This window comes from Ceratotherium simum, chromosome 27, assembly GCF_057802395.1.
Source record: "Ceratotherium simum simum isolate JZ-2026a chromosome 27, ASM5780239v1, whole genome shotgun sequence".
Taxonomy (NCBI): Eukaryota; Metazoa; Chordata; class Mammalia; order Perissodactyla; family Rhinocerotidae; genus Ceratotherium; species Ceratotherium simum.
In genome coordinates this window covers 2,196,568-2,220,702 of record NC_141926.1, presented here as the reverse complement: position 1 = coordinate 2,220,702, position 24,135 = coordinate 2,196,568, and the positions used below count along the sequence as shown (strand labels likewise).

Here is a 24,135-nt window from a genome sequence, read left to right as displayed (position 1 = left end):
CAGCCAGTGCACCATGAGTACCAAGAATGGCCAGAGTCAGCCACCGCCTGACAAGGGCACAGTCACCAGGGTCTGTGACCTGCACCACACAGCATTGTGGAGAGCAGGCAGACCAGCAGGGGTGCTGGAGAGGGGGCCTAGAATAGGAGAGGCAGCAGGGAAAGGAGGAGGTGAGAGAGCCTCGGACCACCCAGCAAGACCAGGGCTTGTCCTGCCTCCTCCTCCCCCCGTTTCCTCTCTCAGAAATTGCAACAGACAGCCACCACCTCACAGAAACGCCAACAGGATGGAGGCAACTTTCCTGAGTCTGGTCTCCGTTGACACCCGTGCCTCCTCTTCTTGCCTCTCCCAGACCCCAGGCAGGGCCTCATCTTTAGCCACTGTGGCGCTGGCGCTCATTTATGCCCACATGCCACGGTCCACCTGCACTCAGTCTGTCCATCCTCAACCGTGCTGAACACACCTGTGTGCAGGCAGGACCTGCTGCTTCCAGCTGGACGACCCTTGGGAACCATCTACTCAGGAAAACTTACTTCCAGATGGAGTTCTGGAAAATTCACCAGGGGCCACTGACCTCCATCCATCGTGCGAAGTATCAGATTCCTTCAAGCGAGGTGTCCTCTCTCTGGAGGGTAATTTGGCAGATTCTACCAACATTTTAAATAGCCATCACGACACTGATCCAGAATTCTAATTCTAGGAGATGAGCCTGCAGTTTACTCACATTATGCCAAAGCAGCACGAACAGACTTGAGTTGGAAACAACCACACAACCTCCCAAAGAGGACAGGGGAACAAGGGGCTCCAAGGCCACTTGGGAGGCGGCCACATGCACGGATGCAGGCACGCTGATGGAGCAGACCAGCAGCCCTGCGACACGGACCAGCTCTGCAAGGACACTGAGGACCAGCGAACAGGGCCACGGCCACCATCTACCCATCCGATTGGTCGCTTTTTTAACCCTGCACACGATTTTCCTGGACGAGCAGAAACCATAAAAGAAGTACTTCATTCATCATCCCTTCCTTCCAAAGCAGAGGTCTCACCATAATCAGATCTCAAACTCCTTCAATGAGCCTAAGGCTAATGCAAGTTCCCTACGCAGAGTGGAGACTCTCCAGAGGTGCTAGGGACGAGGTCAGCCCACAACTGTGGGTCTCGGGGCGGAGTCACGACCTTACGCCTCCCCCATTCCAGATGCAGGCCTGTAACCTTCAGACATTCTGGAATGAAGAACCGGGTGTTCCTGTCTATGTACTTTGACCCGGAAGTGGGCTGAGTGCAGCTGGGCATGCTGGGCAGGCTTGCATGTCCCACGGGGACCACAGCACCCACAGGCTGACCAACGTCACAGAACACTGACTCTCGCAGCACAGATCCTGGAGTCCTGGAGTCCCAGCGACTGACACAATGGTAAAAACAGGTCAGCAGCAACCGCGAGAAAGGACAGGCCGCTCCCCACAAGCAGGCACTGAAGACCCCCCGGGGGGGAAGGTGTTCGTGGACAGTGACGTGTTTCACATAGGGGCACCAACTGCAAACCTCAAAGACAGAGCTGCTTTCTCTAAGTTCTTTGTGTCTGGTTCCAGCTAAGCAGGACAACACAGGTGGGGCAGGCAGATCCCCGAGTGCTGACAGTCACGCCTTCACCTGCGAGCAGTCCAGCCCCACGTCTTCGGGGTGCACTGGCAGGAGACCCAATGGTGGGCTGGAGCAGGGGGACAACTTCAGTACACAGCGCAGTCCGTTCTGTCGCCAGGTGCATTCGAGTTGGGAGACTGCTCCCACATCCTGCGACAGGTCCAGAAGTCCATCTTGATCTACAAAGTCTAACTGCCCTCGCCCTCCAAGTAATGGTGTCACCACCATCGAGAAATGAAACACACGCAACACAGAGTATTTAATAAAAGCAAGTATTAAACTATTTATTGGAAACTTGTTAAAAAGTAAGGCACGCCAAACTTCATGGTTTCCTTGAGGTTACAATTTTTGGCTGTTCTTAGTACTATTTCAGAAAAAAGCAGATGGACTGAGGCCGTCCTGCGGACACCCTGGCGCAGGCTCTATTCCGTGTGACAGGATTAAAGGCTCCTGCCTAACAAGTCCTAGCTCCACCTCCAGCTCCACAACCTCAATTCCAGAAGCAGTGTGATTTTACATATATACTACTGGATTAATACAAAGCTCACTGAAGTCTATTACAAACTCTTTTATGAATAAACAGTAGAAAAATTGCAGGCTGCTATAAAATATCTAGAATGTTTCATAATACTTTAAATTGCCATCAAATGCCCAAGAAGTCAGAAAATTCGTTTGATTAGTTTCTTAGTGAAAATTTCAGGGTAGAAATTCACAGCACAGATCACATGGTTAAAAAGGTGCCATTAAGGCATCTGGTGATGTTTTAATCACGTTGATCGGCCTGTGAACTTCAATCTCCACAGCGTGATACATTATGAGTAGAAAATGGAATGTACGTCACTCATTTTATGTGCCTGCTGACCTCCTTTCCCAAAGCTAAATGTTTTTCTAATTCAAGGCAATCTGGCAACTCGAACTATTTTCAGATTTAAGAAAGGCTGTTGACACAGTGACTTCATTGTCTGCTGCTGCCCCTGCCACGAAGCGCTCGGTCTGTTTACTGAAGCCACATATTCTGATCGGAAAGAAATGGAACCACCACATGTGGCCCCACAGAGCACCTGGAGGTGCTGACCACCTTGCAAGGTGCCGCTCTGAGGGAATTCTCACAGCTCGCCTGAGCCAAAGGCGCGTGGCTCGGGGCTGGGAGTCGTCTTATGAGCAGGACCGTCAGTGTCTCCATGTGGTGCACGGGAATCTCTTGAGCTGGCCCTGGCCCCCTGCCTCCCAGGTGCAGAGCCCTGCAGAGGAGTTGGCTGGTGAATGGTCCCTTCTTCCTCCTGAGGGCGGACCTGTGGGCACCCTCGGCTACCATATGACCACCTCGCAGACAGCCTGCCAGGTAGGTAGAGTCTCAGAGACTCGGGAGAGCACTTCAGAGGCAGTGTGACCGCACCAGGGACCTGACAACTGCTGTCAACGGGGCTGAGAAGAAAGAGCAAGGCAGTCACAGCCTCTCCAGCCCACCGCCGGCACACACTACCACCAGCAACTGCTCTGAGGGATGCTGTTTTAAAACTTCATTTATCATTCAAGTTTCCACTAGGAAAGTCTTGATGTTCCAGTACTAAACACAAACTAAAAAATCATCCAGCAAGTGGTCTGAACTTTGACAGTAAAGCTTTTTGATGAAATCTTTTAGGTGGGGGAATAAAATCCAAGAACTATTAAAAAACAAAAAAAGGAAAAAGATTTAAGGTGATGTTAACTACGCCTCAACGCCACTCAGTGAACCTGGGCTCAGGAAGGTTATCAGACTATGTCCTGACACTGTGTTCAACAGAGAGCCGCCTGAATTAGCACGTGGGAGACTGTGGACACGGACACAGAGCTGCCATCTGTGCTTTCACGAGGAAGTGACGGGGGACGGGTCCATTCTCCTGTGACACAAGGAAAGACAACCTTCCTTCGCGGCTTCGTGAAGCTTGCTAGTGAGCAGAGAGGAAGGCAAGACTTCCGCTGCTGCGATGCGAGAATGGAGAAAGAATCAGCCAGGCGTTAGTGTTGTTATGCAGTATAGTTTGCAATTACAAACTGAGAAGAGGAGTGGAATGTGCGCATTTCCTCCTCAAATTAAAAACAAAAACAGAAACAGAAACCCCGATAGGCTCAGTGTCTCAGTGACTGAATACAGAACCAGAGAGAACAGGGCAGAAGCTCGCGGGGCCGCAGGGCAAGAGCAGGACGGTGCTCTCGGGGCAGCGTCCCTGCAGGCCCGCTTCCTCAAGGGCGGGGGCAGGCCAAGGCGGGGTCTCTGCTGACCGCTGTCCCGAGGAGAGGCTTTGGGACAGCTTGGCACACCGGGAAGTGCCCTTTAGTTGTTTTCAAATCGAGCATATGGGTTTTCTTCTTTAAACAAACCTGAAAACAAAACAGACTTGATTATAAATGCACTCAGCCAGTGGGAAACAGAACTCAAGAAAGCAATACAATTTTTATGCGAAGATTTACTGAGGCTGTAAGAAAAATGGTGTTCAAATCTAAGCAAGTTCAAATACTATGCTTAACCTCTTTTCAAAGTCAAACCACAGCTGACCTTAAAATCGAAATAAAACTTAATGGAAAACAATAATTCTAAGAAAAACAGATCCTAAGAAATGAAGACTTTAAATTTCTTAATTTCTCTTCGAGAGAATCAGCAAATACGTCAAAATTTCTTCCCACAGTGGTTGGCTAACGCTATACAGAAAAAAACAAAACAAAACCACCTGACTTTATATGTCCTTATAAATGCTGACTAACTTATAGAATTAAGGCTGCAAAAAGAACTAAGGTGACCATGAATTTAACTGTCAAGTGTTACGACATAACTGTGATAAAGTGTGTATTTAACCATAAAAGGAAATCTACGGTGCTTTTCTCTTTGCATTGAGGGAACACACACACTCTCCCTCTCTCAAAAAATCTGTATAATATACCAAACTTCTCTGGAGCCACTGCCACAAATCTCCTTACTGCAGGTTCTTTTGTGTGGGGGGAAGGGGTGGGGAACAGATGAGAGCAGAGGAGGAGGCGGGGCTGCACAGAGGATGCTCATCTGGTGCCTCCCTCCTGTTGGAGGACAGAGGGCCCAGGCCTGGGGAGGAAGGGCACAGGCTGCTTCAGTACAGAGTGCTCATGTGCCAAATGCCAACACAAGCAGTCTTGTTCAGGGCTGGTTGAAAAAACAAACAGCTCCTGGCTCTCCTTCGAGCGCAGAGGGAACAAGAGAGGTAAACTTTTCTGTGATAAGGAAATCACGCCCCTTCTAACACTGAGAGAAGGGTGTTGTGGGCGCTGGTATTTAGGGTGTTAACTGAACCAAGCGCGCTCACATGCCTTCCTCCCCCGACACCGCGGGCTCCAGGAAGTCTTCCTGGTAGCTGGGCCTTCCAAAGTCCAGGCTGTTCACTGGGCTGTATTATAAACTGGCTTGACAAGTTCCTTTGACCAGTGCAATTAAAGGTCAAATTAACCATCGACACAGTAGGAACAACCTGTCTTGTTAAGGCTTTGGCCAGCCATAAGAACCTGAAGGGAAAGGGCGGAGGGGGGTTCTCTCTCAGCCCCCGACAGCCCGGAGCTGGGTCGGTCCCTCAGACCTGGCCAGGGGCAGCCCATCCCCCGGCGCCCTTCCCCGGAGCATCCGAGGGCAGGCTCGGGCTTCAAGCTCAAGGCTCTGCCTGGGCCAGCTGCTTCGGCCAGGGGCTCATTTCTTCCTGGAAAGACAAAGCCATGGCCTCACCTCACGCCTGCACTTTGCCACTGCAGCCAGCCCAGGTGTAGGAAGGGCTCTGTGGAGTCAGAAGTGCCGAGACAGGCAGAGACGCCCAGGGAGGGAGGGAAGGTGACACACTGAGGCTACTTGACAAGGGAATTTCACCTGGGAACCCATCACTACCCAGGCCGGGGACCCGGGAAAACGGGTCAGGGGAGGACGGGACACCGGGGTTAGTGCCGTGGGCACGAACACACGGGGAAAGGCTCTATCAGCCATTGGACGTCTCGCCTTACACAGGAGACCCAGCAGCAGGGGCAGCCTCGGGCCCCGGAACCAACACCTGGAGGCGGAACCTGGGTCCAGAGCATGAGGGTGTGACCTTTGGAGGACGTCAGTATAGACCGGGAGAAGGACGTCCAGCCAGTGGGCCAAGCTGAATCAACGTGCACAGCCCAGAGCCCCAAAAGCCCCTGCAGAGGGAAGTGAGCCTTCTGGATTGACCACATTAGTGAGTAGGATCCTAAAATACCACTAAAATATGTATTTCCTTATGCAAACAGAGGACTTCAAAGTGAGTGCATCAGCTGGAAAAGATTTTGACATCTCCCTGATCGATTTAGCTATTAGCACAGCTGCCTGGCTCACTTAACATGTGGCGCACGATGCTCAGGTTACGAGGTCAAGGGAAGCATAGCAGCTCAGGCTGGGCCGTCATCGCCGAGGGCCGAGCAGTCACCGAGCGGGAGCAGAAACGCTCATGTTGTCCATGGACATGGAAATCAGCACGGAACCCACTCAACACAAGAGCAGATTTAGTGCTCTCAAACACTGAACAAACAGTCACACCCCCAAACTCTGCAAACAGAAATCAAAACCAAACCAGGATAGAACGCCTAGGCAACAGGGAAAGCAGTGGCAGGCCCTCAGTTTTGGCTGACGCTTTCACAAAGGAATGTGCCTGCCACACCCAGAGGTGGGGAGAGAGCAACACACACAGGGTGAAGGGACGGCAGGGGAGACAGAGACCCCAGCCCTGCAGTTCCTCGGGCCACCACACCTTAGGGGAAAGACGACGACAGAACAGACAGGGGCCACAGCGGCCACGGTGAAGCGCCAGTGCTTCACGAGCAAACAAGCATCCAGGAGAAGTATGGTTGAGAAAGATATTCTGAGGCTTCATCTTCCCAGACATTCAGGCGAATTAGTTCACTACAGTTCCACTAAAAAGCCAGCTGCTTTTCCCAGGAGAGACGTCTTTCTGTGCCTGTGGATGAACCCAGAGAAGGATGCCACAGCCCAAATCCTACAGCCAGACCTCACGAGGCTTCACTAACGACAAAGACGGCTTGGCATCGGTTCCTAACCAATTACAGTGGAGAGTCAATCCATCCTTACCATATTTTCTCCTGATTTCATCATGTCTTGACTTCATCTCTGCTCTCCTAAAAACAAAGAAATTTCACTTAGCACCAAAATACAATGTGATTTAAAAAGATGTACCTTTTGTTTCCTTCAGCAGAAGACACTGTGGGTGTATTCTCATCTCCCAGAATGAAAGTGGGGGACGAGCTAAGCCATGGGGCTACACTCCCATTAGGACAGGTGGGGTGACAATGACCACAATTTTCTGAGGCTGCTCCAATATTGTGTCACTCTTTATTTCAATAAAAGCAATTCAAGTGTCTGATAGCGTGATTTTTAAAAACTTTTTTTATATGAAGAAAATGTACCGATCAGTAAAAACCTCATGCTGGGTTCTGAAGATGTTTGGGAACACGTGATTGTTAGTTTTTATTTAGGGTCACGTGGCTTCAGGGTGACAGCATGGAAACTTGTCCAGCCTTAAGCCTGACCATCAGCACCTCCCTGAGCCACTACCCTGTCCCTTGTTGGGCAGGGAAGAGTGACCCACCTCACCGCCGCCAAGGGCTGTCTTGCGGCCCCATCATACACACTCGCCAAAGTGCTCTATAACCAGGAAAGTGCTGTTCATCAGAGCACTGGCGACACATGAGAGCCAACCTGGCCCAGGGCACCAGTCACCAGGCAGGCAGGTGACCCCAATCAAATGCTTTCCTCCCTCTCTGCGCCACCGCCTGCTCACCGTAAATGGGCAGCTGGGCAAACCGCCTCAAAGGACCCGCCCCTGCCACCCTGAGAACCAACAGCCACGGACTCGTCAACAGGACCCCTCCGCCAGCTGCAACCCTCATTTATCCAACTCGTGGAAACAGACAGGAAGCCGCACGCCGTGACACCCAAGCAGGGGCCACTTGCTAGGGCCCCGCACAGTTTCTCACCTTTTATACCACAAAACAGAAAACCCCACAGACGCTCAGCACACTCTTAATTTTTAAAAGTGGAGAAAGATCGTGACTTACAAAAATCGCTTTCCACTGCCTTCCAGATCTGAGTCTCCTTGAAGTGAACTCGTCCCAAATGGGAATTCACGCGTGACCTCACCTTTCCTCCTGCCGTATCCTCCTCTCTTCTCGCTCGCGCATGGCCTTCTCCTCACTCTTGTCTGGCTTCCGGCTCCTCTTCCTCTGGCAGCAGCAGCAGCAGCAGACGGCGATGCCCAGGAGGATGGCTCCCCCCAACACCGACATGGCAATAATCAATGCCTCGAAGTTCACTGGAAATTCAGGCGTGCAGTTAGAACCGCTTTAAGGAGGGACCCCAGCACTAAAAGCACCACTCCCTCCTGGCAGCGAGTTATCTTAGAACAAGGAGCACAAGTGGGGTTCCCCCTCAGCCGGCTGAAGGGACTGGGGCTTGGAGAGCCTGAGGCTGAGCACCCCAGGCAGGCCGCCCGCGGAGAGCAGGCAGGCCTGCCAGGAGTCTTCTTCCAGATACATATTCGTGCCTTATTTACAGTCGATCAATTAACCACAATGGAGAGGAGTTACAGGGCAGATCTCCTCACCACCTGATACTGAAAAGATGTTTCGAGCCTGAGATAAGTTAATAAAAGCAAAAAGAGAACACTCAGCTGTGTATTTAGACTCCCCTGAGACATCTAAACTGCGTTTCGTGAAACTCCCAGAAACACAGTCAAGCCTGAGGCAGCTTATTTGCTTATTTAGATCAAAGTCAAGAGCATTATAGGTTTCCCAGCAGGAACACACTTCCGACCACAGCCTGCAGGAGGAAGGACCCTGGAGCCTCAGGACAGCTGGGTTACCCTCCTCTTAGGGGACTGAAAACGGCCAACCAACAGCATCAAGTGATTTTATGATTTCCTGTCAAGACCAGACTTCAGAGACAAATACAAACTTAAAACAAGTTTTATAATTCTTTTCAATTTCTCTTAAGGATTTATACAGTAAAACCAGTCAATATTTTTCTATTCAATTCAATTCAAGCCAGAGTCAATCAAAGAACATGCCGATACCGTTTTTGCAAATGTGTTTTCAGTCATCCAATTAAAACAGCCACTGAAGACTTGCCAGAGCAAACTCCGCCCTGGACAGTGGCGTCACCACCACATGCACATCCCACAGCAGCTAGATTTGTCTCCTGAAACAGAAGTTAACATCATGCCCCACACAGAGCTGACCAGCTCTACTCTCACTGGTTTCTGGGCTGTGCTGGGGCAGTGTCTGTAGGGCGAGTGTCCTGCCTGGAGGAGGGGGGCTGACATCGAGTGCCCTGGTGCCTCCCCACTGTCCCTGCATGGACCCTGAGATACACACGTTAGGTTGGCTGCTGGCTTCACACACTCACTTGTCATTTACTCGAGTATTTTAAAAATCAGGAACAGGTCTTAAATCTGATCAAATGCCTTCTGAGCTTCTAATCATGTGTTTTTTTTTCTTTTGACCTGTTCTGAAGTGCTAGAATCGCAAGAAATAGTAGTGATAGGTATAATTAGAAAGGAGACCTTCAATAGCAGATGGTATAACTTTTTGACTACAGAACTCTAGAATAATCAAGTTTAAAAACCAGTAAGATACCTGGCTCTAAAATCTGTTTACTCCAAAACAGCTTTAGTGTTATTTGAAAGAATAAAAGGCACCTGTGTCGTGAGGCCTGAAATGAGTAGTAAGTGCTGCCTGGACATCTGGTGAAACCAGGAGGGCCTCCAACAGTCCAACCACATTCCCCTCCCCGCTCTGCTCCCGCAGATGAGGCCCCAGCCAAACAACCCTCCCTACCGTGGAGACCAGGAGCAGCGCCTGCTTATCCCTGAGTAGCAGGCTCCAGTTCCACGCCAGACTCGGAATGAAACAAGCCCAGCATATCTTTCTTGGGAACCAGGGGGCACCACACCCTCTTGTCACTACAGAGCCTGCCTCCCACAGCCCCTGGCTCATTCTCCCGTGTGACCCTGTGTCACGTGCGGTGTCTCCCTCCCCCGGGCTGTGACTATACATCACTAATAAACTGCTGGGGGTCCCATCTGTCCAGTGTTGGGTGTCATGTGTTCAGCCATCCCCATAGCCCTAGGGCAGGAATTTCATTGTACAAGAGAATTATCAAAAATGCCTGACATTTGAAAAGGTGCTCAACACCAGTTATCAGAGAAATGCAAACTAAAACCACAATGAGATACAACTTCACACCCACCAGATGGACTAAAATGAAGATGACTGATTACCCCAAGTGTTGACAGAGACATGGAACAACTGGAACTTCCACATTGCTTGGAGGAGTGTAAACTGGTACAGCCACTCTTGAAAAATGTTTGGCAGTTTAACCTAATAAGGCTAAACATTAATGTATGCCATGATCCAGCAATTCCGCTCCCACATACATGCCCAGTGGAAGACAGTGCTGGTGCCCACCCCACACAGGAATTCCAGTGCTGCTGTATACAACCCAAATGCCCACCAGCAGTAGAAAGGATAAACGCCTGTGGAACACTGCACAGCAATGAGACAAACTGGTGCATGTGACATCACCAGTCTTAGATTCCTGCTGAATGAGAAGTCAGATACAGCAGCAAATGGTCTCCTTTCTACGGAAGGCAGGAACCGGCGGCACTAATCCCTGAGGGAAAGTCAGTACAGTGGTTACGCATGGGGTCCTGGCAGGGACAGGCCGTGAGCGCTGGAAATGGTCTATATATTTTGCTGAGTGGTGATTACCTGTATACCTATGTAAAAGTTCACTGACTACATGTATGTATATATACATGTGTGTTTATGTTCTATAGACTATAGTCTACAGAGAGGGAGACTTAAGAAGCGTGCATTTCATGAGAAGTTACGCCTCAATTTAAAAACATCTTAACAGTTAATGCTCAAAATGCCAAGGGTTCCCGGGTCCACGCATTGCCTCCGTGGAACAGATGGTGAGGAAACGCTCCATGGAGAAGACAGCCATCTTCTGATATGGAAGCAGAGGGCAGTGAGGCCCAGCAAAGCCGTTCTGGTTGGAGGATGGCAGAGAGAATGGCCAGCTGGGTGGATGTGATGGACGTGTGTGCACACACACACACCAAGCGTCCCACAACCACACAGACTTCTGGATTCCCTGGGGCCCCGACCCCAGAAGTGAGCTGTTTCAGATGCAGGCAGACAGATTCTCAGATGGAAATCAATTAGAAAAAAGACAGACAAATAAGGAATAAGCTGCAGATGGATCCGAGACGCACACACACAAAATGAATCACCCAAGTGCTCTAAGAAAACACTGGCTCCTTTCCCACCAGGAGGCCAGGTGGCCTCTGTATGACCCCAGGACCTGAAGCCAAAAAGGGAAAGATTAATAAACCCATCTACATAAAAATGAACCCCATGCAGCAAAGCACACCACAAACGAACTTAAAACGGCAAACTAGGAAACAGTTTGGACCTCATCAAGGGCTGATTTCTCTAACGAAAGAATCCCTGTAAAGTCAACCACACGAGGACGGAAAGAGACACGTGAGACACGGCAGGGCCATGGCCTTGCTGAGCAGGGACTCCTAACTCAGGGAGTCGGGGCCCCCATGGGAACCTGCAGGAGGGGTCAAGGAGGCACACGAACACCAAGACATAGTGTGCTGAGACGTCCAAAAAGCCTCAAGCTCGCCTCGCCCCCTCGGCCTTGACAGTGGGCTGCCAAATCCCGGGGACCCCCGCTGTTTTCCCAGACAGCTCGAGCTCTCACTGGCTTCCCACCTTCCCACTGGGAACATCAGAGAACCACTGGCAGTGTGTTTTCTGGCAGCTTATGTGAACTGGGCACAACTAGAATTTTCAAACCAGCACTGATCTTGCAAGAAGCCAATGAAAACAATGACTTACCCCAGCAAACGCCCCAGCGTGCAGAACTCAGCTTACAGAGAGACCCAGGAGGCAGGACTTTTGTCACTGGGTAGTCCAGGCACGCCTTGTTGGTGTTGCACCAGAGACACTGAAAGAGACGGATGACAGATGACATCAGAAATGCAATGTAAACACCAAAGGACCAGACTGCCCAGGATCCGACCCCTGCCACCACCTCTACCACCAACCGCAGTGTCCGCATCCCCTTGGGGACTGCAGTGACCTTTGCCCCCACCCCAACACAGTGGCTCAACACCATCCTGCTCAACAAGGCCATGTCACTCAAACCTCTTCCACTAGGCACCCTGCCCGGCCATGCAGCCTCCATGCTGGTCCTGAAAGCTACAGGTGGCTCCTGGCCCCAGGCCCTGGGCCTTTGCACGACCTGCTCCTTCTGCCTGGAGCTCCCTAGACACGTGTGGCTCCTTGAACTCCTCCAGGAGGCCTACCCTGAGCAACCTACTTAAAACTGCCCCCACTTCCCCATGCCCCTCCCTCACCTCCATCCTTTCCACAGCACCACCACCTGCTAACACACTGCGCACGTGCATGCCAGGCCAATCTTGGCTGCTCTGCAGGAGGGCAGGCACTGGTGCGCTTCACTGAAGTATCCCGGGAAGACGAGACCAAGCCTGGAGAGCTCATTAAGTATCAGTTTTATGGACTTTTGGTAATCACTATGTAAAGATCCTACCTTTGACCTCTGCAACTGCACTGAGTGGGCAGCGTTATCTTTAAGACATGCAACTAAAGCTCAAAGGCATCTGCCCAGAACTGGAGAGCCAGAGGGAACCTTGCAGATGCTCTGGTCTGAGTCCCTAAGATGCCAGGGGCGAGGTGGACAAGGTGCAGAGACACTGCCGTTACACCAGCGCACAGGAGCCCACAGCTGTGGCCCTGCGGCCATGACAGCGTTCCCCAAGCCGGGTGGACACTGGCAGCCAGGGAAGTGCGGGTCAGGCAGCACCCAACCCAGGTGCTGACCAAAGCCCAGGTCAGGACTTTGTTGGTATTTTAAATCTCAAAGGTAACAGTTCCAGTTTTTTTCTTTGAGTTTTTAACAGGACAGAAATCATGGTGTTTCTCCCCCAGGTGAGGGTGACAGTGTATCACAGAGACATCAAACGCAGACCTGGGCCTCCCCAGGGCTACTGACCCAGCGCCCACTTCAGTGTCTTCTGTTTAAAATGGTTTAGAGCGTACTAAACAAACAGCAGTAAAACCTTTATTTTGGCCGCTCAAGAATATCTTCCATTTTAGCGGTTCTGTCCTGGCTTAATAATTTTTGGTAAATCCTCCATTTTCAAATAGCTCAAGTTTTAAATGTCTAATTTTCCATGTTTATATGACAGTTTTACCAAAAGCCATAGGAGTTCACTAGGATAAATTCTCTTTTGTGGTTTTGTTGTGGTTGCTTATTTTTGTGTGTTTTAGATTAATGAAGTAATACGCAAATATGAACAACTCAGGCAGCACCCACAGGACAGCGTGCCCTCAGCCGCCCTTCTAGCCTGCTCAGGCTCCTCGTCAGGCCTCCCAGGCACCCACACCTCCCTCCAGAAACCAGTATGACTCCAGGGTGGGCACGTGCAGGTCTGTCCCTCACCCTGGCCTTCATCCCCACGTCCGTGTGCACCTCTGCACCCTGCATTTCTGACTCGATCTGTCTGGGTTCAGAGTGGGGGTCAGGCCTTCAGCTGAAGTGTCCACCCCACTGTGGTCTGTGCACATCCCTCAGCTGCACTGTGCCTCGGATACCTCGATCATACTCCCTCCCAGAAAGGCAAACCGGACAAGGCTGCAGAAGTGCTCTCAGAACTGCAAGGCAAAGCAGACCACTGAGCTGTTTTTATGGCAGAAATGACTTCCAATAGAAAAATCCGGAGACTAAAGAGAAGCACCATCAAAAAAACACCACCTGTAAGGACCAGACCACCTGAGCAAGTTCAGCGTTAGCAATGGCAAGATCGGAAACTGTAGTAAGGGCTCCTTCAATTTTTAATCAGCAAACGCAAGTGTGCACCTAAGTGCCACCTCCTGACACGGTATGTCTGGAACCTACAACACTTCCCCCTGGGGTGGAGTTCTCTTTTGAAAACACAGCTAACGTCTTAGAGCAGAAATCATCTGATAAATCTCTCCTGACCTGTCTCATGCATCAAACCCCACTGCCAGGGAAAGAAAACCCCAGGCTATGTGGTTAATTCTAAAACCCGACTGGAGGGAGGGGGGCGGCCTCCCCCAGAGTCCCCAGGCCTAGGCCCCACAGAAGGTTGTTTTCTCTCCTAGCCATCCCCGCCCCGGGCCAGCTTCCTCGGCTTCTCAACGCTGACCACACGGGGCTGTGGTGAAACAGGGCTGGAGACTCGCAGCGAGGTGCTGCTGAATCGGGAGCGGCCAAGAGGGGCGGCAGCAGGACCCTAACAAGGCAGCTGTTCCCACAAATCCTCTACAGGCTCGGGGGGCGGGGAGGACAAGTTTCCCCAGCATCACTCTCTACTTCTCCTGACAGCCAGCTGCACATACACCTACGTGTTAGATCCCAGGACAACCCATCTGGACGTGACCCCCACGAGCCTCGGGCCTGTGCTACCCTCTTGAGTAGCTACCCTCTTGCTCAAGGTCACACAGGGACTTAAAAGAACTGGGGACATCATCTGAACATCCCAGCTCCGAGTCTTCCCTAGTGCAGTTTCCGATCTTCCCTCCCAGCTATGGACTGACCCTGACCCCACTGACTAGATGCCCTCTATGACCCTCACTGATCAGACCGCGTGCATCTCTCCTTGCTCTCACTCCTTCTCCAACACCTGACAACTGATGGAGAACATGGGATACACACTCTTAAGACTGTGGTTCAAGGTTATGGGCAGCCCTCCTGGCAGGGCCCTTAGGAGAGCTGAACTCGCAGCTCAGTTCAGGGCAGTGAAAATGCTCTGTGTGATATTATAATGATGGATACATGTCATTCTACATTTGTCCAAGGTGGTGGATGGGAAGGGCTCTGGGCACTCCCCTCCATGTCTCAGGGGCCCATCTGCAAAATGGAGCCACAGCCCCTGCCCCCAAGGCCTCTACGGTCTATTGACACCTGCAGAAAAGCCCTGGTCACAGGTTAACAGTTAACAGGTTAACATAGATTAGAGGCCACTTATGAGCCCCAGCCCAGCGTGCATCCTCCCTGCTCCCCTCTCCCCGACCCCTCCTGCTTCTGAACACCACGCTCACCCAACGCCAAGCCCGCCGGCCTCAGCGAGGCCTGAGGCTTCCCAACCAGCTTGCACATGTTTCCAGCCACGGGGCCCCGACTTACACATCTTATAATCCTGATCACCTGCTTCGGGAGTTTGATAATCCATATTAATGATGCTCAGGATGGTATCTGCAGTTCTCATGAGACGTTTAATATGCCCGAGAAAGGCTAAAAGAGTATTTAATACCTACCATGAAAAATACCTCCACACACCCCAAAGAGCAGAACCCCTGACACACACACTGACCCTCTGGAGTGAGAGGAAGTGGGCTGTTTTAGGACCCGTGCTGACCCCGGGGCTACTTACAGAGACGTTTCTCAGGCATTCTTCACAGGTTCTGTTTGTGTTCTGAGAACAAGCTGCAGGGAGAAGAACACAGACCACTGAGGACCATGCAGCGTCAGCGTCAGCCAGGACGGCAGGGTGGGTGGGGGGTGGAATATCTCCTCCCGGCCCCAAGAGCAGCACGCACAGGTTCCTCCCAGCAAGGGGTCTTCCAGGAAAGAGGACTCAGCACACAAAGGTAACGCTTTCCCCATCTCACCCTCAGGGGCGGAGCTGCTGTTGTGAACCACTACCACGAATCGAATCGCCGAGGCCTCCTGGCTCATGAGAGAGACTCTCTGGAACCCAAGTCCACAGCAAGGCCAGGCCCCAGCCCCTGACCAGCACCCCCCCAGGCAGGGATATACTCCCAGCACCCAGAGAGAGAAGCTGGTTCCAATCCTGAGGAGTACCCCGGGGCTCTAGCCACTGTTCACAGTACTGTTGATACAGGAAGGGGTCATACCCCACACAGCTGACAGCTCTGGAACTCAAGCTAATGAGAAGTAAAGAACTACTGTACGAATACAGAACCCCCAATACACTATCAAGCAGCTGCTATTTACCCCACATCACCCCTTAAACACACACACACTTTTAAAAGTCTCTGTGCACAACCTCATTAGTCACCAGGAATCACAAAATACCCACCAGAATGGCTAAAATTAAAACGATTGACAATACTAAATGTTGACGAGGATGTAAAGCAAATGGGAACTCTACTCTCACAGTGTTGGGGGGAAGGCAAAATGGTTCAACCACTTGAAGAAAAGGCCTGGCATCTGCTCAGTAAACAGACATGTGTCTACCTTATGACTCAGCAATTCCACACTTAACGTATTTTCCCCAAGAAAAATTAGAACACACACCCACAGAAAGACTTGTACAGGAGAGTTCACAGCAACTTACTTGGTAATAATAGCCAAAAGCTGAGAACTGCCCAGATGTCCATGTATAGGAGGATGGACACAGTGGGACAGTCACACAGTGGAACACTATGCAGCCATAAAAACTAGTGCACTGTGCACATAAAACACAGATGGGTCTTGAAAACATGGTGTGGACTAAAAGAAGGCTTCCACAAAAGACCACATCGCATGACGCCACGGAGATGCGGTTTGGGAACAGGTGAAACATCTACAGGCTAAAAAGGACAGTGGTGGCCTGGGCAACAACAGGTGGGAAAGGCCTGAACCTTCTGGAAAGAAGGCTGCGTTCTGGTGCTCGATAGGGGTCAGGGTCACACGGGTGCAACTCATCCACCAGCACAGGTAAGATTCCTGCATTTTATCGTATGTAAAATCTCAAGAGAAAAGACGAATGTTGAACTCTAGGTCACAACATGTGCGGTCAGGTCTGGGGGGAGTGCGCGATGTGTGTCATTTACTTTAAAATGCGTTAACAGAAGCATGCGGGGTGACACGTGGACAGATGAGTACAACAAAATGTGAATGACAAAACCTGAGTGTTGGGTATGTGAGAGTCCACTGTACAATTCTTTCAGCTTTGCTGTATGTTTGAAGATTTTCATAACAAAATGCAGGAAAAAGAGCTTTAGCTTTAGGTTCCCATTTTATTCCTTGTGTTTCCCAGAGGGACTAATACATAGAGTACACTGGTGCTTACTTTGAAATGGCTGGGGGTTCTTCCAGTCGCCAGTCTAGTCCCCTACATTCCATTTTCTAAATAAAGTCCTATTTTATTTGAAATGAAGCACACTCTGTCACACATGATTCTACAGCAATTATAAAGCCGTATTCTTTGCAGAGTCTCTGGTGGTTGCTATCAGCTTTATGCTGAAGCTTATTTAAGCTACTTCACTCAGAACAAGATTTTATTTAGTCCTAGGAAGGTAAAGAAAATTGACAACCCCTGAAACACCTTGATTACTCCAAGCACTGCTGACAGGTGACAGTGGCACTTAGATAAGAACAGCACCGCTGACGTTTCAGTCCCCAGTGCCCTGGCACCGTGGGGAGGGTAGAAGCCAGGGTGGAGCTGCAGAGGGCGAAGACCCCTGTGGTGCTGGGTGGCCAACTCCTGACTGAAAACTCGCCTCCCAGCTCTGTCCACCTAAAGGACCTAGAAAAGACGACATCCCTCAGCACGGGGCACAGGCGGTGCCCAGGTCTTGGTTTCTAGACACTGTTCCCCACTAAAAGGAACAAGGTCTCCTTGGAGAAACAGCTGATTCCAGAACACGGGCAGAGAAAGGACCTGGGACAGCTTGCTATGCCAGAAAGTGGCACCAACTTATGGGTAAATGGCAAAAGGACCCAGAAGCCGGCTTGGAGGGGGTCCTCCTTGCCACATTGGGACAAATTAAACATCAAAGTGAGTGACAGTAATGGACTCGAATCTCTTGAATAGCCCATGAATTCACACTGACATGAAATAAACGCAGAAAAGGCCAACTAGCAGGGGTAGAAGCTATGAGCCAAGAGCCTCCATTCCACAACCATCAGTCAACACGGATGCAAAGGCCACCGTGCCCTCTCGTGGAGTGGCAGGATATTTAGCCTCAAAGCACCTCCCCAGTTTAGTCATCACTTATGAAGAGAAAACAGCTCCTTAGAAGTGACCAAAGTACCAACACAGTAACCTGTGACCGTACAACAATGGGACGAAGTGACAGCAGGTGCGTCCTGGGGGATGAAGGAGAAGGACAGTCACTGAGTGGTTGAATCCTGCCAAAACACACCTGAATCGAATCAGAGGAAACCAGACAAGACCGAATTGAGGGTCCTTCCACAAAGTGCCTTTCTGAAAACACAGACAGACTGAGGAGCTGTCCCAGGTGAATGGAGATGAAGAGACATGACAACTAATGTACCCCATGAGCCCGGATGGGGGGGACGGAAGGACATTACTGGGTAACTGGTAAACTGTACGTGGACGTACGTCAAGTCAAACATCGTACCCATGATAAATGTCCATATTTTGATCATTATATTTGTTATGTAAAAGAATGTCTTCGTTCTTAGGGGACACACTCTGAAGAATTTAGGGGTAAGGGGCCACACCACAATTTACTCTCAAACTCTCAAAAGTCTGGCTAAAAACTCAACAAGCAGACAGAGAGGGAGCAGCCAAGTAAACACTGCAAAGGCTGGGAACAGAAAGGGGGTCAGGAATTCACTGCACTGTTTATTCCTCCAACTCTTCTGCAGCTTTGAAATTTTCCTAAATAGAGTTAGGCAGGAGAGACACAGTGGAACCACCTAACAAACCCTCTCTCCAGTCCATTTTGACAATTTCTACAAGAAAGGACGCACTTCCTTCTCATCAATCTTAATAGAGTGGCCAGAGGCAGCAGGCGTGACCAAGTACAGGAACTTTTTCATGGGAACTTTCATTTTTGAAGTCTTTTTGATAACTGGTCTTGTGTGAACTAAAACAACTGAGCTCCAGATACACACCATAAACCCTGTCCACCCCAGGGCCTCTGGATTATGGGCCAGTTTGAGTAAACAGAGAGGCGAGGGAGGAGAAGGCCAAGGAAATTGCCTAGCCCCCCTCCTGCTCCCAGTGGGCCAAGAACAGGGCAGGTTTTCACCAGAGGGAGAAATGTCAACAGTTCTCACGAAAATAAGCTCAGAGCCAGGAAAAGGTCATTCCATTCTCTCCCTTGAAAACAGCACACCGTCTTGCCCAGTTAGAAAGGAAAAGACATTAACCATTTGCTACTGCTCCAAAGACAGGGAGCTTTACTTCTCTAAGAGGACACATACCCTATCTCATCATGGATAGGGAAAACCACGTGCTGAAAGTCAGATAAGTTAAAAAATGCCCTTGTGTTTCTTAGGTCTAACGCTGAATGTGAACGTCCTGACTTCTGAAGTCCTACGACTGAAAATCTTCAACTAAAAGAGTCTAATCATCAATAATTAGAGAACTTTCTCATGCACTTTGGAAATTAAATGAAAAGAAAAAAAAGTTCTTTAAGATACACTAACCCAGGACCATTTTTGAGTTTTTCCCTAAAGTTTCAGGTGAGTCAACTGATTAAGCACAAAAAGACACACACTAGCACGTGTAAAGACCTATATTTTTAAATAATAAGGAAATTAATAAGTATATTATTTATCGTGCATGTGTCACACAACAGGCCAGAAGGCTGCAAGTGGCCGTGCCCCTGAGCAGTAGAACAAGCCCCTAGATCGGGCATGGTGCCTGCACCGCAGTGACAGAGGCACGGAGAGTCCTGCTCATCCTACCATCTCAGGAGAAAAGAAAGACATGGAGAGCATACTACAGATCAAAAACATGTACCGTGTGCCTACGTACCATACCATCCCGTACAACCTGCCCTGGCTCTCAGAGAGTAGTGGGCAGAAGAATACGGACCCCCTCCAAATCCAGCCCCCACTGTAAGGAGCAGTCCGGTGGACCCCCACCTCGCTGACCTGCACTGGCCACCACCAAGTTCCTTTGGATCCCTCTGTTTAGGACAACAGATTGAGGTCCTTTTAGGGGTCGTCTTCCCCCGGAATGTAAAGATGAAACTCTGGGATCGAGTCTGACCCCATACACAATTGGTGAGGTCCAGGGCCCATGAAGACTTCTTTAATTTAAAAAATTCCGCTCCAAAGATCTTCAATACCTCACAAGTTCCCAATGTCTCCTCTCCACCAAAGCATACAAGAAAACATCAGAAATTGTTGATTTTGTATTGCTGTGATGTATTCTTTGAATTTACATACTTGTGGTTAATTTTGTATGTCAACTTGAACGGGCTAAGGGATGCCCAGATAGCTGGTAAAACACTGTTTCAGGATGTGTCTGTGAGGGTGTTTCAAGGGAGATTAGCATCAGAATTGATAGACCGAGTAAACATTGCCCTCACCAATGCAGGTGGGCATCGTCCAAACTGTTGGGGGGCTCCAACAGAACAAAAGCAAGAGGAAGGATGAATTCACTTTTTGTTTGAGCTGGGACATCCATCTTGCCCGGTCCTCGGACATCGGTGCTCCTGGTTCTCAGGCCTTCAGACTCAGACTGGGACTTACACCCCTGGCTCCTCTGGTTCTCGGGCCTTCCTATTTGGACCCCACCAGCTCTCCTGGGTCTCCAGCTTACAGACGGCAGATCATGGGACTTCTTAGCCTCCATAGTCGTGTGACCTAGTCCCTTATAATAACTCTCTTTCTCTATAGCTGTGCATATCCTGTTGGTTCTGTTTCTCTGGAGAACCTTGACTAATGTGCTTGCAAGGAAGACAAAATAGTGCAGTCACATGCCTGAAGCATGACAAGTGGTGAAAATCTCGCACAAGCACACACGGTGTGGGAGGGGGACCTCCATGCTGGAACAGCACCTCTCTCCAAGGAAAGGCGAATGCAGACCCCAGGGCACGGGGGCGTAAACACCATCCCAGCAGGACACCATTCCTCCCACTTGAAGGCACTGCTGACAAGACAAACAACCGTCCACCCCCTCCCACCCACTGAAGACTTGGGGTGTACCCTGGGACAGAGAGGAATCCCTGTGAGCTGAAGGAAACAAGAGCAGCCTCCAGCTTCGTTGGTGGTAAGTGGAATGCCGTGTGGCTAGAGAAGGAGCTGCTTGTCACCTGAAATGCTAGAGTGACAGTCTGGTTCACCTCCCAGACCGTCACAGGACACTCCCACTCATCTCACACGGGGGCTCTGCAGCTTCAGAAGCCCAGGGCAGCATGGAAAGCAGAGCAGCCAAACAGGAGGCTTCCGGGCGTTTCCGGACACGCCCCCTCTGGTAAGGGCACCCCCCCACCCCAGCCATCGGTAATAAACAGGAGGCTTCAGGGCGTTTCCAGACACGCCCACTCTGGTAAGGGCACCCCCCCTCCCCCCAGCCATCGGTAATAAACACATTCTTTCAAAATCACAGACTCTTGGCAGATAGCCATTCTGTTTGGTAAAAAGTATTCATTCCACGTTTGAGCTTAGAACTCAGTTTGGACCAAAAGTTCCCTATGCAGTGCAACCCGACTGCTTCATTAACACACGCCAGGACGCTGCATTGTGAACATCACAGACATATACACACATACACCTGGAAGTAGATTAGAGGACACTCAAGCAGTCCTGCCCTAGAATAAACGTTCCACAAGGTCACCTAGAGGAAAGGCGCTGGGCTGTACTAAACGAAGCCTGGGCTGAGATCAGCTGAGGACAAACTGCCCCTTGTGCTGGGCCCCGGTCCATGCTACTTGTAAACATCATGAAACAGGTTAAGCGGCCTCCTGTGGCTCTGTTACCCACAACTAGTGATCACGTGGGGACTCCACACAGCAGTCAGAGAGGGACATTCTGCAACAGGTCCCACAACAGTCCCCAGCTTTAACCCTTCCCAGATTTCCACCAGCCTCCAGACAACCCATCAGGCCCTGCTCTGCCCACAGGAAGCCACCTCCAGCAATACTCAGTTTCTAGAACTCTTTGGGCCTCAGGTCGTGCACTTTCTTCCATGCACTCCCCTTATTCACCGCCCGCCCCCCATGGCTTGCTTTCTAGTCAGTCTCTCCAGGACCTCAGCTCAAGGATACATAAGAACTACCGGCTCAGCACCTGGCACAGGTGGTAAATAAAAACAGGTGGGATAAACCCATGAAGAACGCCCACTGCAGGTCTGGAGAGTGTGAAAAGGGATCAGCTGGCTTCCAGGTGGCAAATGCCACGGCCTGTGCTTTCCTGCCTTCACGACAGTCTTGGAGATCCTCGGAGGAATCTTCACGTGCGCGGTGAGGCTGGCCATAAGGGCCCCACCCAGGCCTCCTGCGTGAAGCAGGGCCCTGGGACATGAGCCCCGGCCCTCGCAACCCTCGACGGGCGTGGCCTGGACACCGGCCCCCCAATCTTTCCGAGGGTCGCGGTGAGCTTCAGCGAGAAAACAGTGTGCTAAGCTAGGCCGCCACTGCAGGCCCGCGGAAACGCGCAGCACGGCCGGGCGCCATCTGGACCCCCTGACACACCCACGCGTGGGCCAGCCGCTCGGCCCCTTCTTTTCCCGTGGGCACATCCCGCTGCGGCTCCACCGGCCCGACGGGGCCAAAGGCTGGACCCGCGGCCGCCCCCGCAGACCGCAGCGCGCAGGGAGCAGCAACCTGGCGCGGCTGTGACCCCGTGACCCCACACCCCCTCCGCCCGCCCCCCCGACCCCGCCTCCCCCATATCCCCGCCCGCCACCGCGCCCCCTCGTCCCCTCGGTCGACCCCATGACCCCGGGCCCCCTCCGCCCGCCCACATGACCCCGTGCCCCCTTGGCCGCCCTCACCCGCTCCGGGCTGCTCCTGCGCCGCGGCCGCCGGGAGGAGCAGCAGGAGCAGCGCGGCGCCGCCGAGGCACAGTCCCCACCGCGGCATCAGCCCGCGGGGCCCGTCGGACGCCATGGTGGCTGGGGCCCCGCCGGTCAGTCCGTCGGTCGGTCGGTCGTCGACCGGACGCACCACACCTCGGACAGGGGCCAGGAAGCCTCTGCCCGGAAGCGCCGCGCGCCGGAAGTGGGCAGGGCGGCGGCGAGGCGAGTGCGCAGCCGCGCGCCCCTGCTCGCCCGTCCCTCGCCCTCCGGCGACCCCCACCCCCGCAGCTCGCGTTCCCCGCCCCCTGGCGTCGCTCAGTGCGCCTGCGCGGCTGACGGGCGGCGGGCTCGCTGTGGCTCAGTGCGCATGCTCGGCTGGGAGGGGTGTTGGGGAGGGGGCGCGCCGTGGCCTTGCCTCTAAAGGGGCGGCGAGGGCTTGGGGGTGGTTCTGGGGCTTGCTGGTGCTGCCGCCCCTCCTGGGGTGGTCCCGCGGGCCGTGCAGAGCCAACGCGGTCGGCGCCGACCCCCGCCCGGAAGACCGTCACCTCCGGCACCCTGGTCCCTGGACGCCCCCGTGGGCACGGCGCTCCCTCCGGGCCCACCCCCCAGGAGCCCGCCCGCCCCGGCTCCCTCGGCCATTAGTCGGATCCTCGCGGGGCATACTCCCGCTCCCTCGGAAATGGGCCCTACTTAACTTTGTCGGCTTTCAGATAGTAATGTTTGAGGATTTAGTTATTTATGTAGTTAAAAACATTTAAAACAACCTCAAACTTGGTGTAGACTTTTATTATTGAAACTTTCCTTTAGAGTCCTGAGAGAAGCTGCGTTTCTCGCTCTCACATGCCCATGGACCCCAGGACCCCAAACACTGGGATTGCGTGCTCCTCCCTGCCAGGACCCATCTTTGACCTTGTGGAAATAAGACAAACCTTAACTAAACTGGGTTGGGAACGCCTGCAGGGGGAGCTCTCACCCCCATCACATCCTCAATTACACCAAACAGAAAGAGACTAGACTTGCATCTCCCACAGGAAGTACAACTACTTTACTACTGAAGGAAGATTTCTCTCCCCACCTGGGAACGCCAGGCCAATGAGAAAGCCACAGCTCAGCCAATGAGAAACACTGCAGTTCATCCAATGAGAAGCCATTGCTGCCCTGATCTGTTTCTCTCCCCCAATGGACTTTCAGCCCCTCCCTCTCCCCCTATTTCTGTATAAAAGCAGCCCCCTCCTTTGTCCTCTGGATTTGTCTACCGGTTGCCACAGCTTGCACATTCTGAGTTGCAATTCTTTTGGCTATTTCTAAATACACTCCTGTGGAGATAAAATAACACGTGGGTTTGCCTTTTAAGTTGACAGCTCTGTGGAGAACTGCTCACGCTATGGTCACTTGTCACTCCATCACTTAGTGCCCTCTCTATGGTATTGGACCTTGTTGTTTAGTATCTTTAAATTCAGTAGTTAAAATACTGGCTTCTTTTTAAGGCTGTACAAGAAGTGATACAAATATATAATGCAAGAGTCCAGTTGATTTCTTTTTAAGACTGTTTCCATAATCAAAGTAGAGTGAGGATTTGGTAATTGTTGAGTGGATTTGGGAATTGTTTAGGAAAGCAAGAGATGCGTCTCCTAAGCTTGGTCTGGTCAGTATGGCTGTCTGGATCATCCTGGTGAGAGCCCTC

At 51.5% G+C, this 24,135-nt stretch overlaps 1 protein-coding gene across 1 annotated transcript; it reads right to left on the bottom strand.

Moving 5' to 3' along the window:
- Positions 1-1,899: 1,899 nt before the first annotated feature.
- Positions 1,900-22,644, bottom strand: PTTG1IP (PTTG1 interacting protein). The gene is made up of 6 exons (XM_004429665.3): positions 22,428-22,644; positions 15,156-15,208; positions 11,575-11,683; positions 7,805-7,976; positions 6,737-6,783; positions 1,900-4,002 (listed from the first exon to the last, which is right to left on the bottom strand). Exons 1-6 carry the CDS (start codon positions 22,540-22,542, stop codon positions 3,956-3,958), a joined length of 543 nt encoding a protein of 180 aa, XP_004429722.1. The 5' UTR covers positions 22,543-22,644; the 3' UTR covers positions 1,900-3,955.
- Between the last annotated feature and the right edge of the window lie 1,491 nt (positions 22,645-24,135).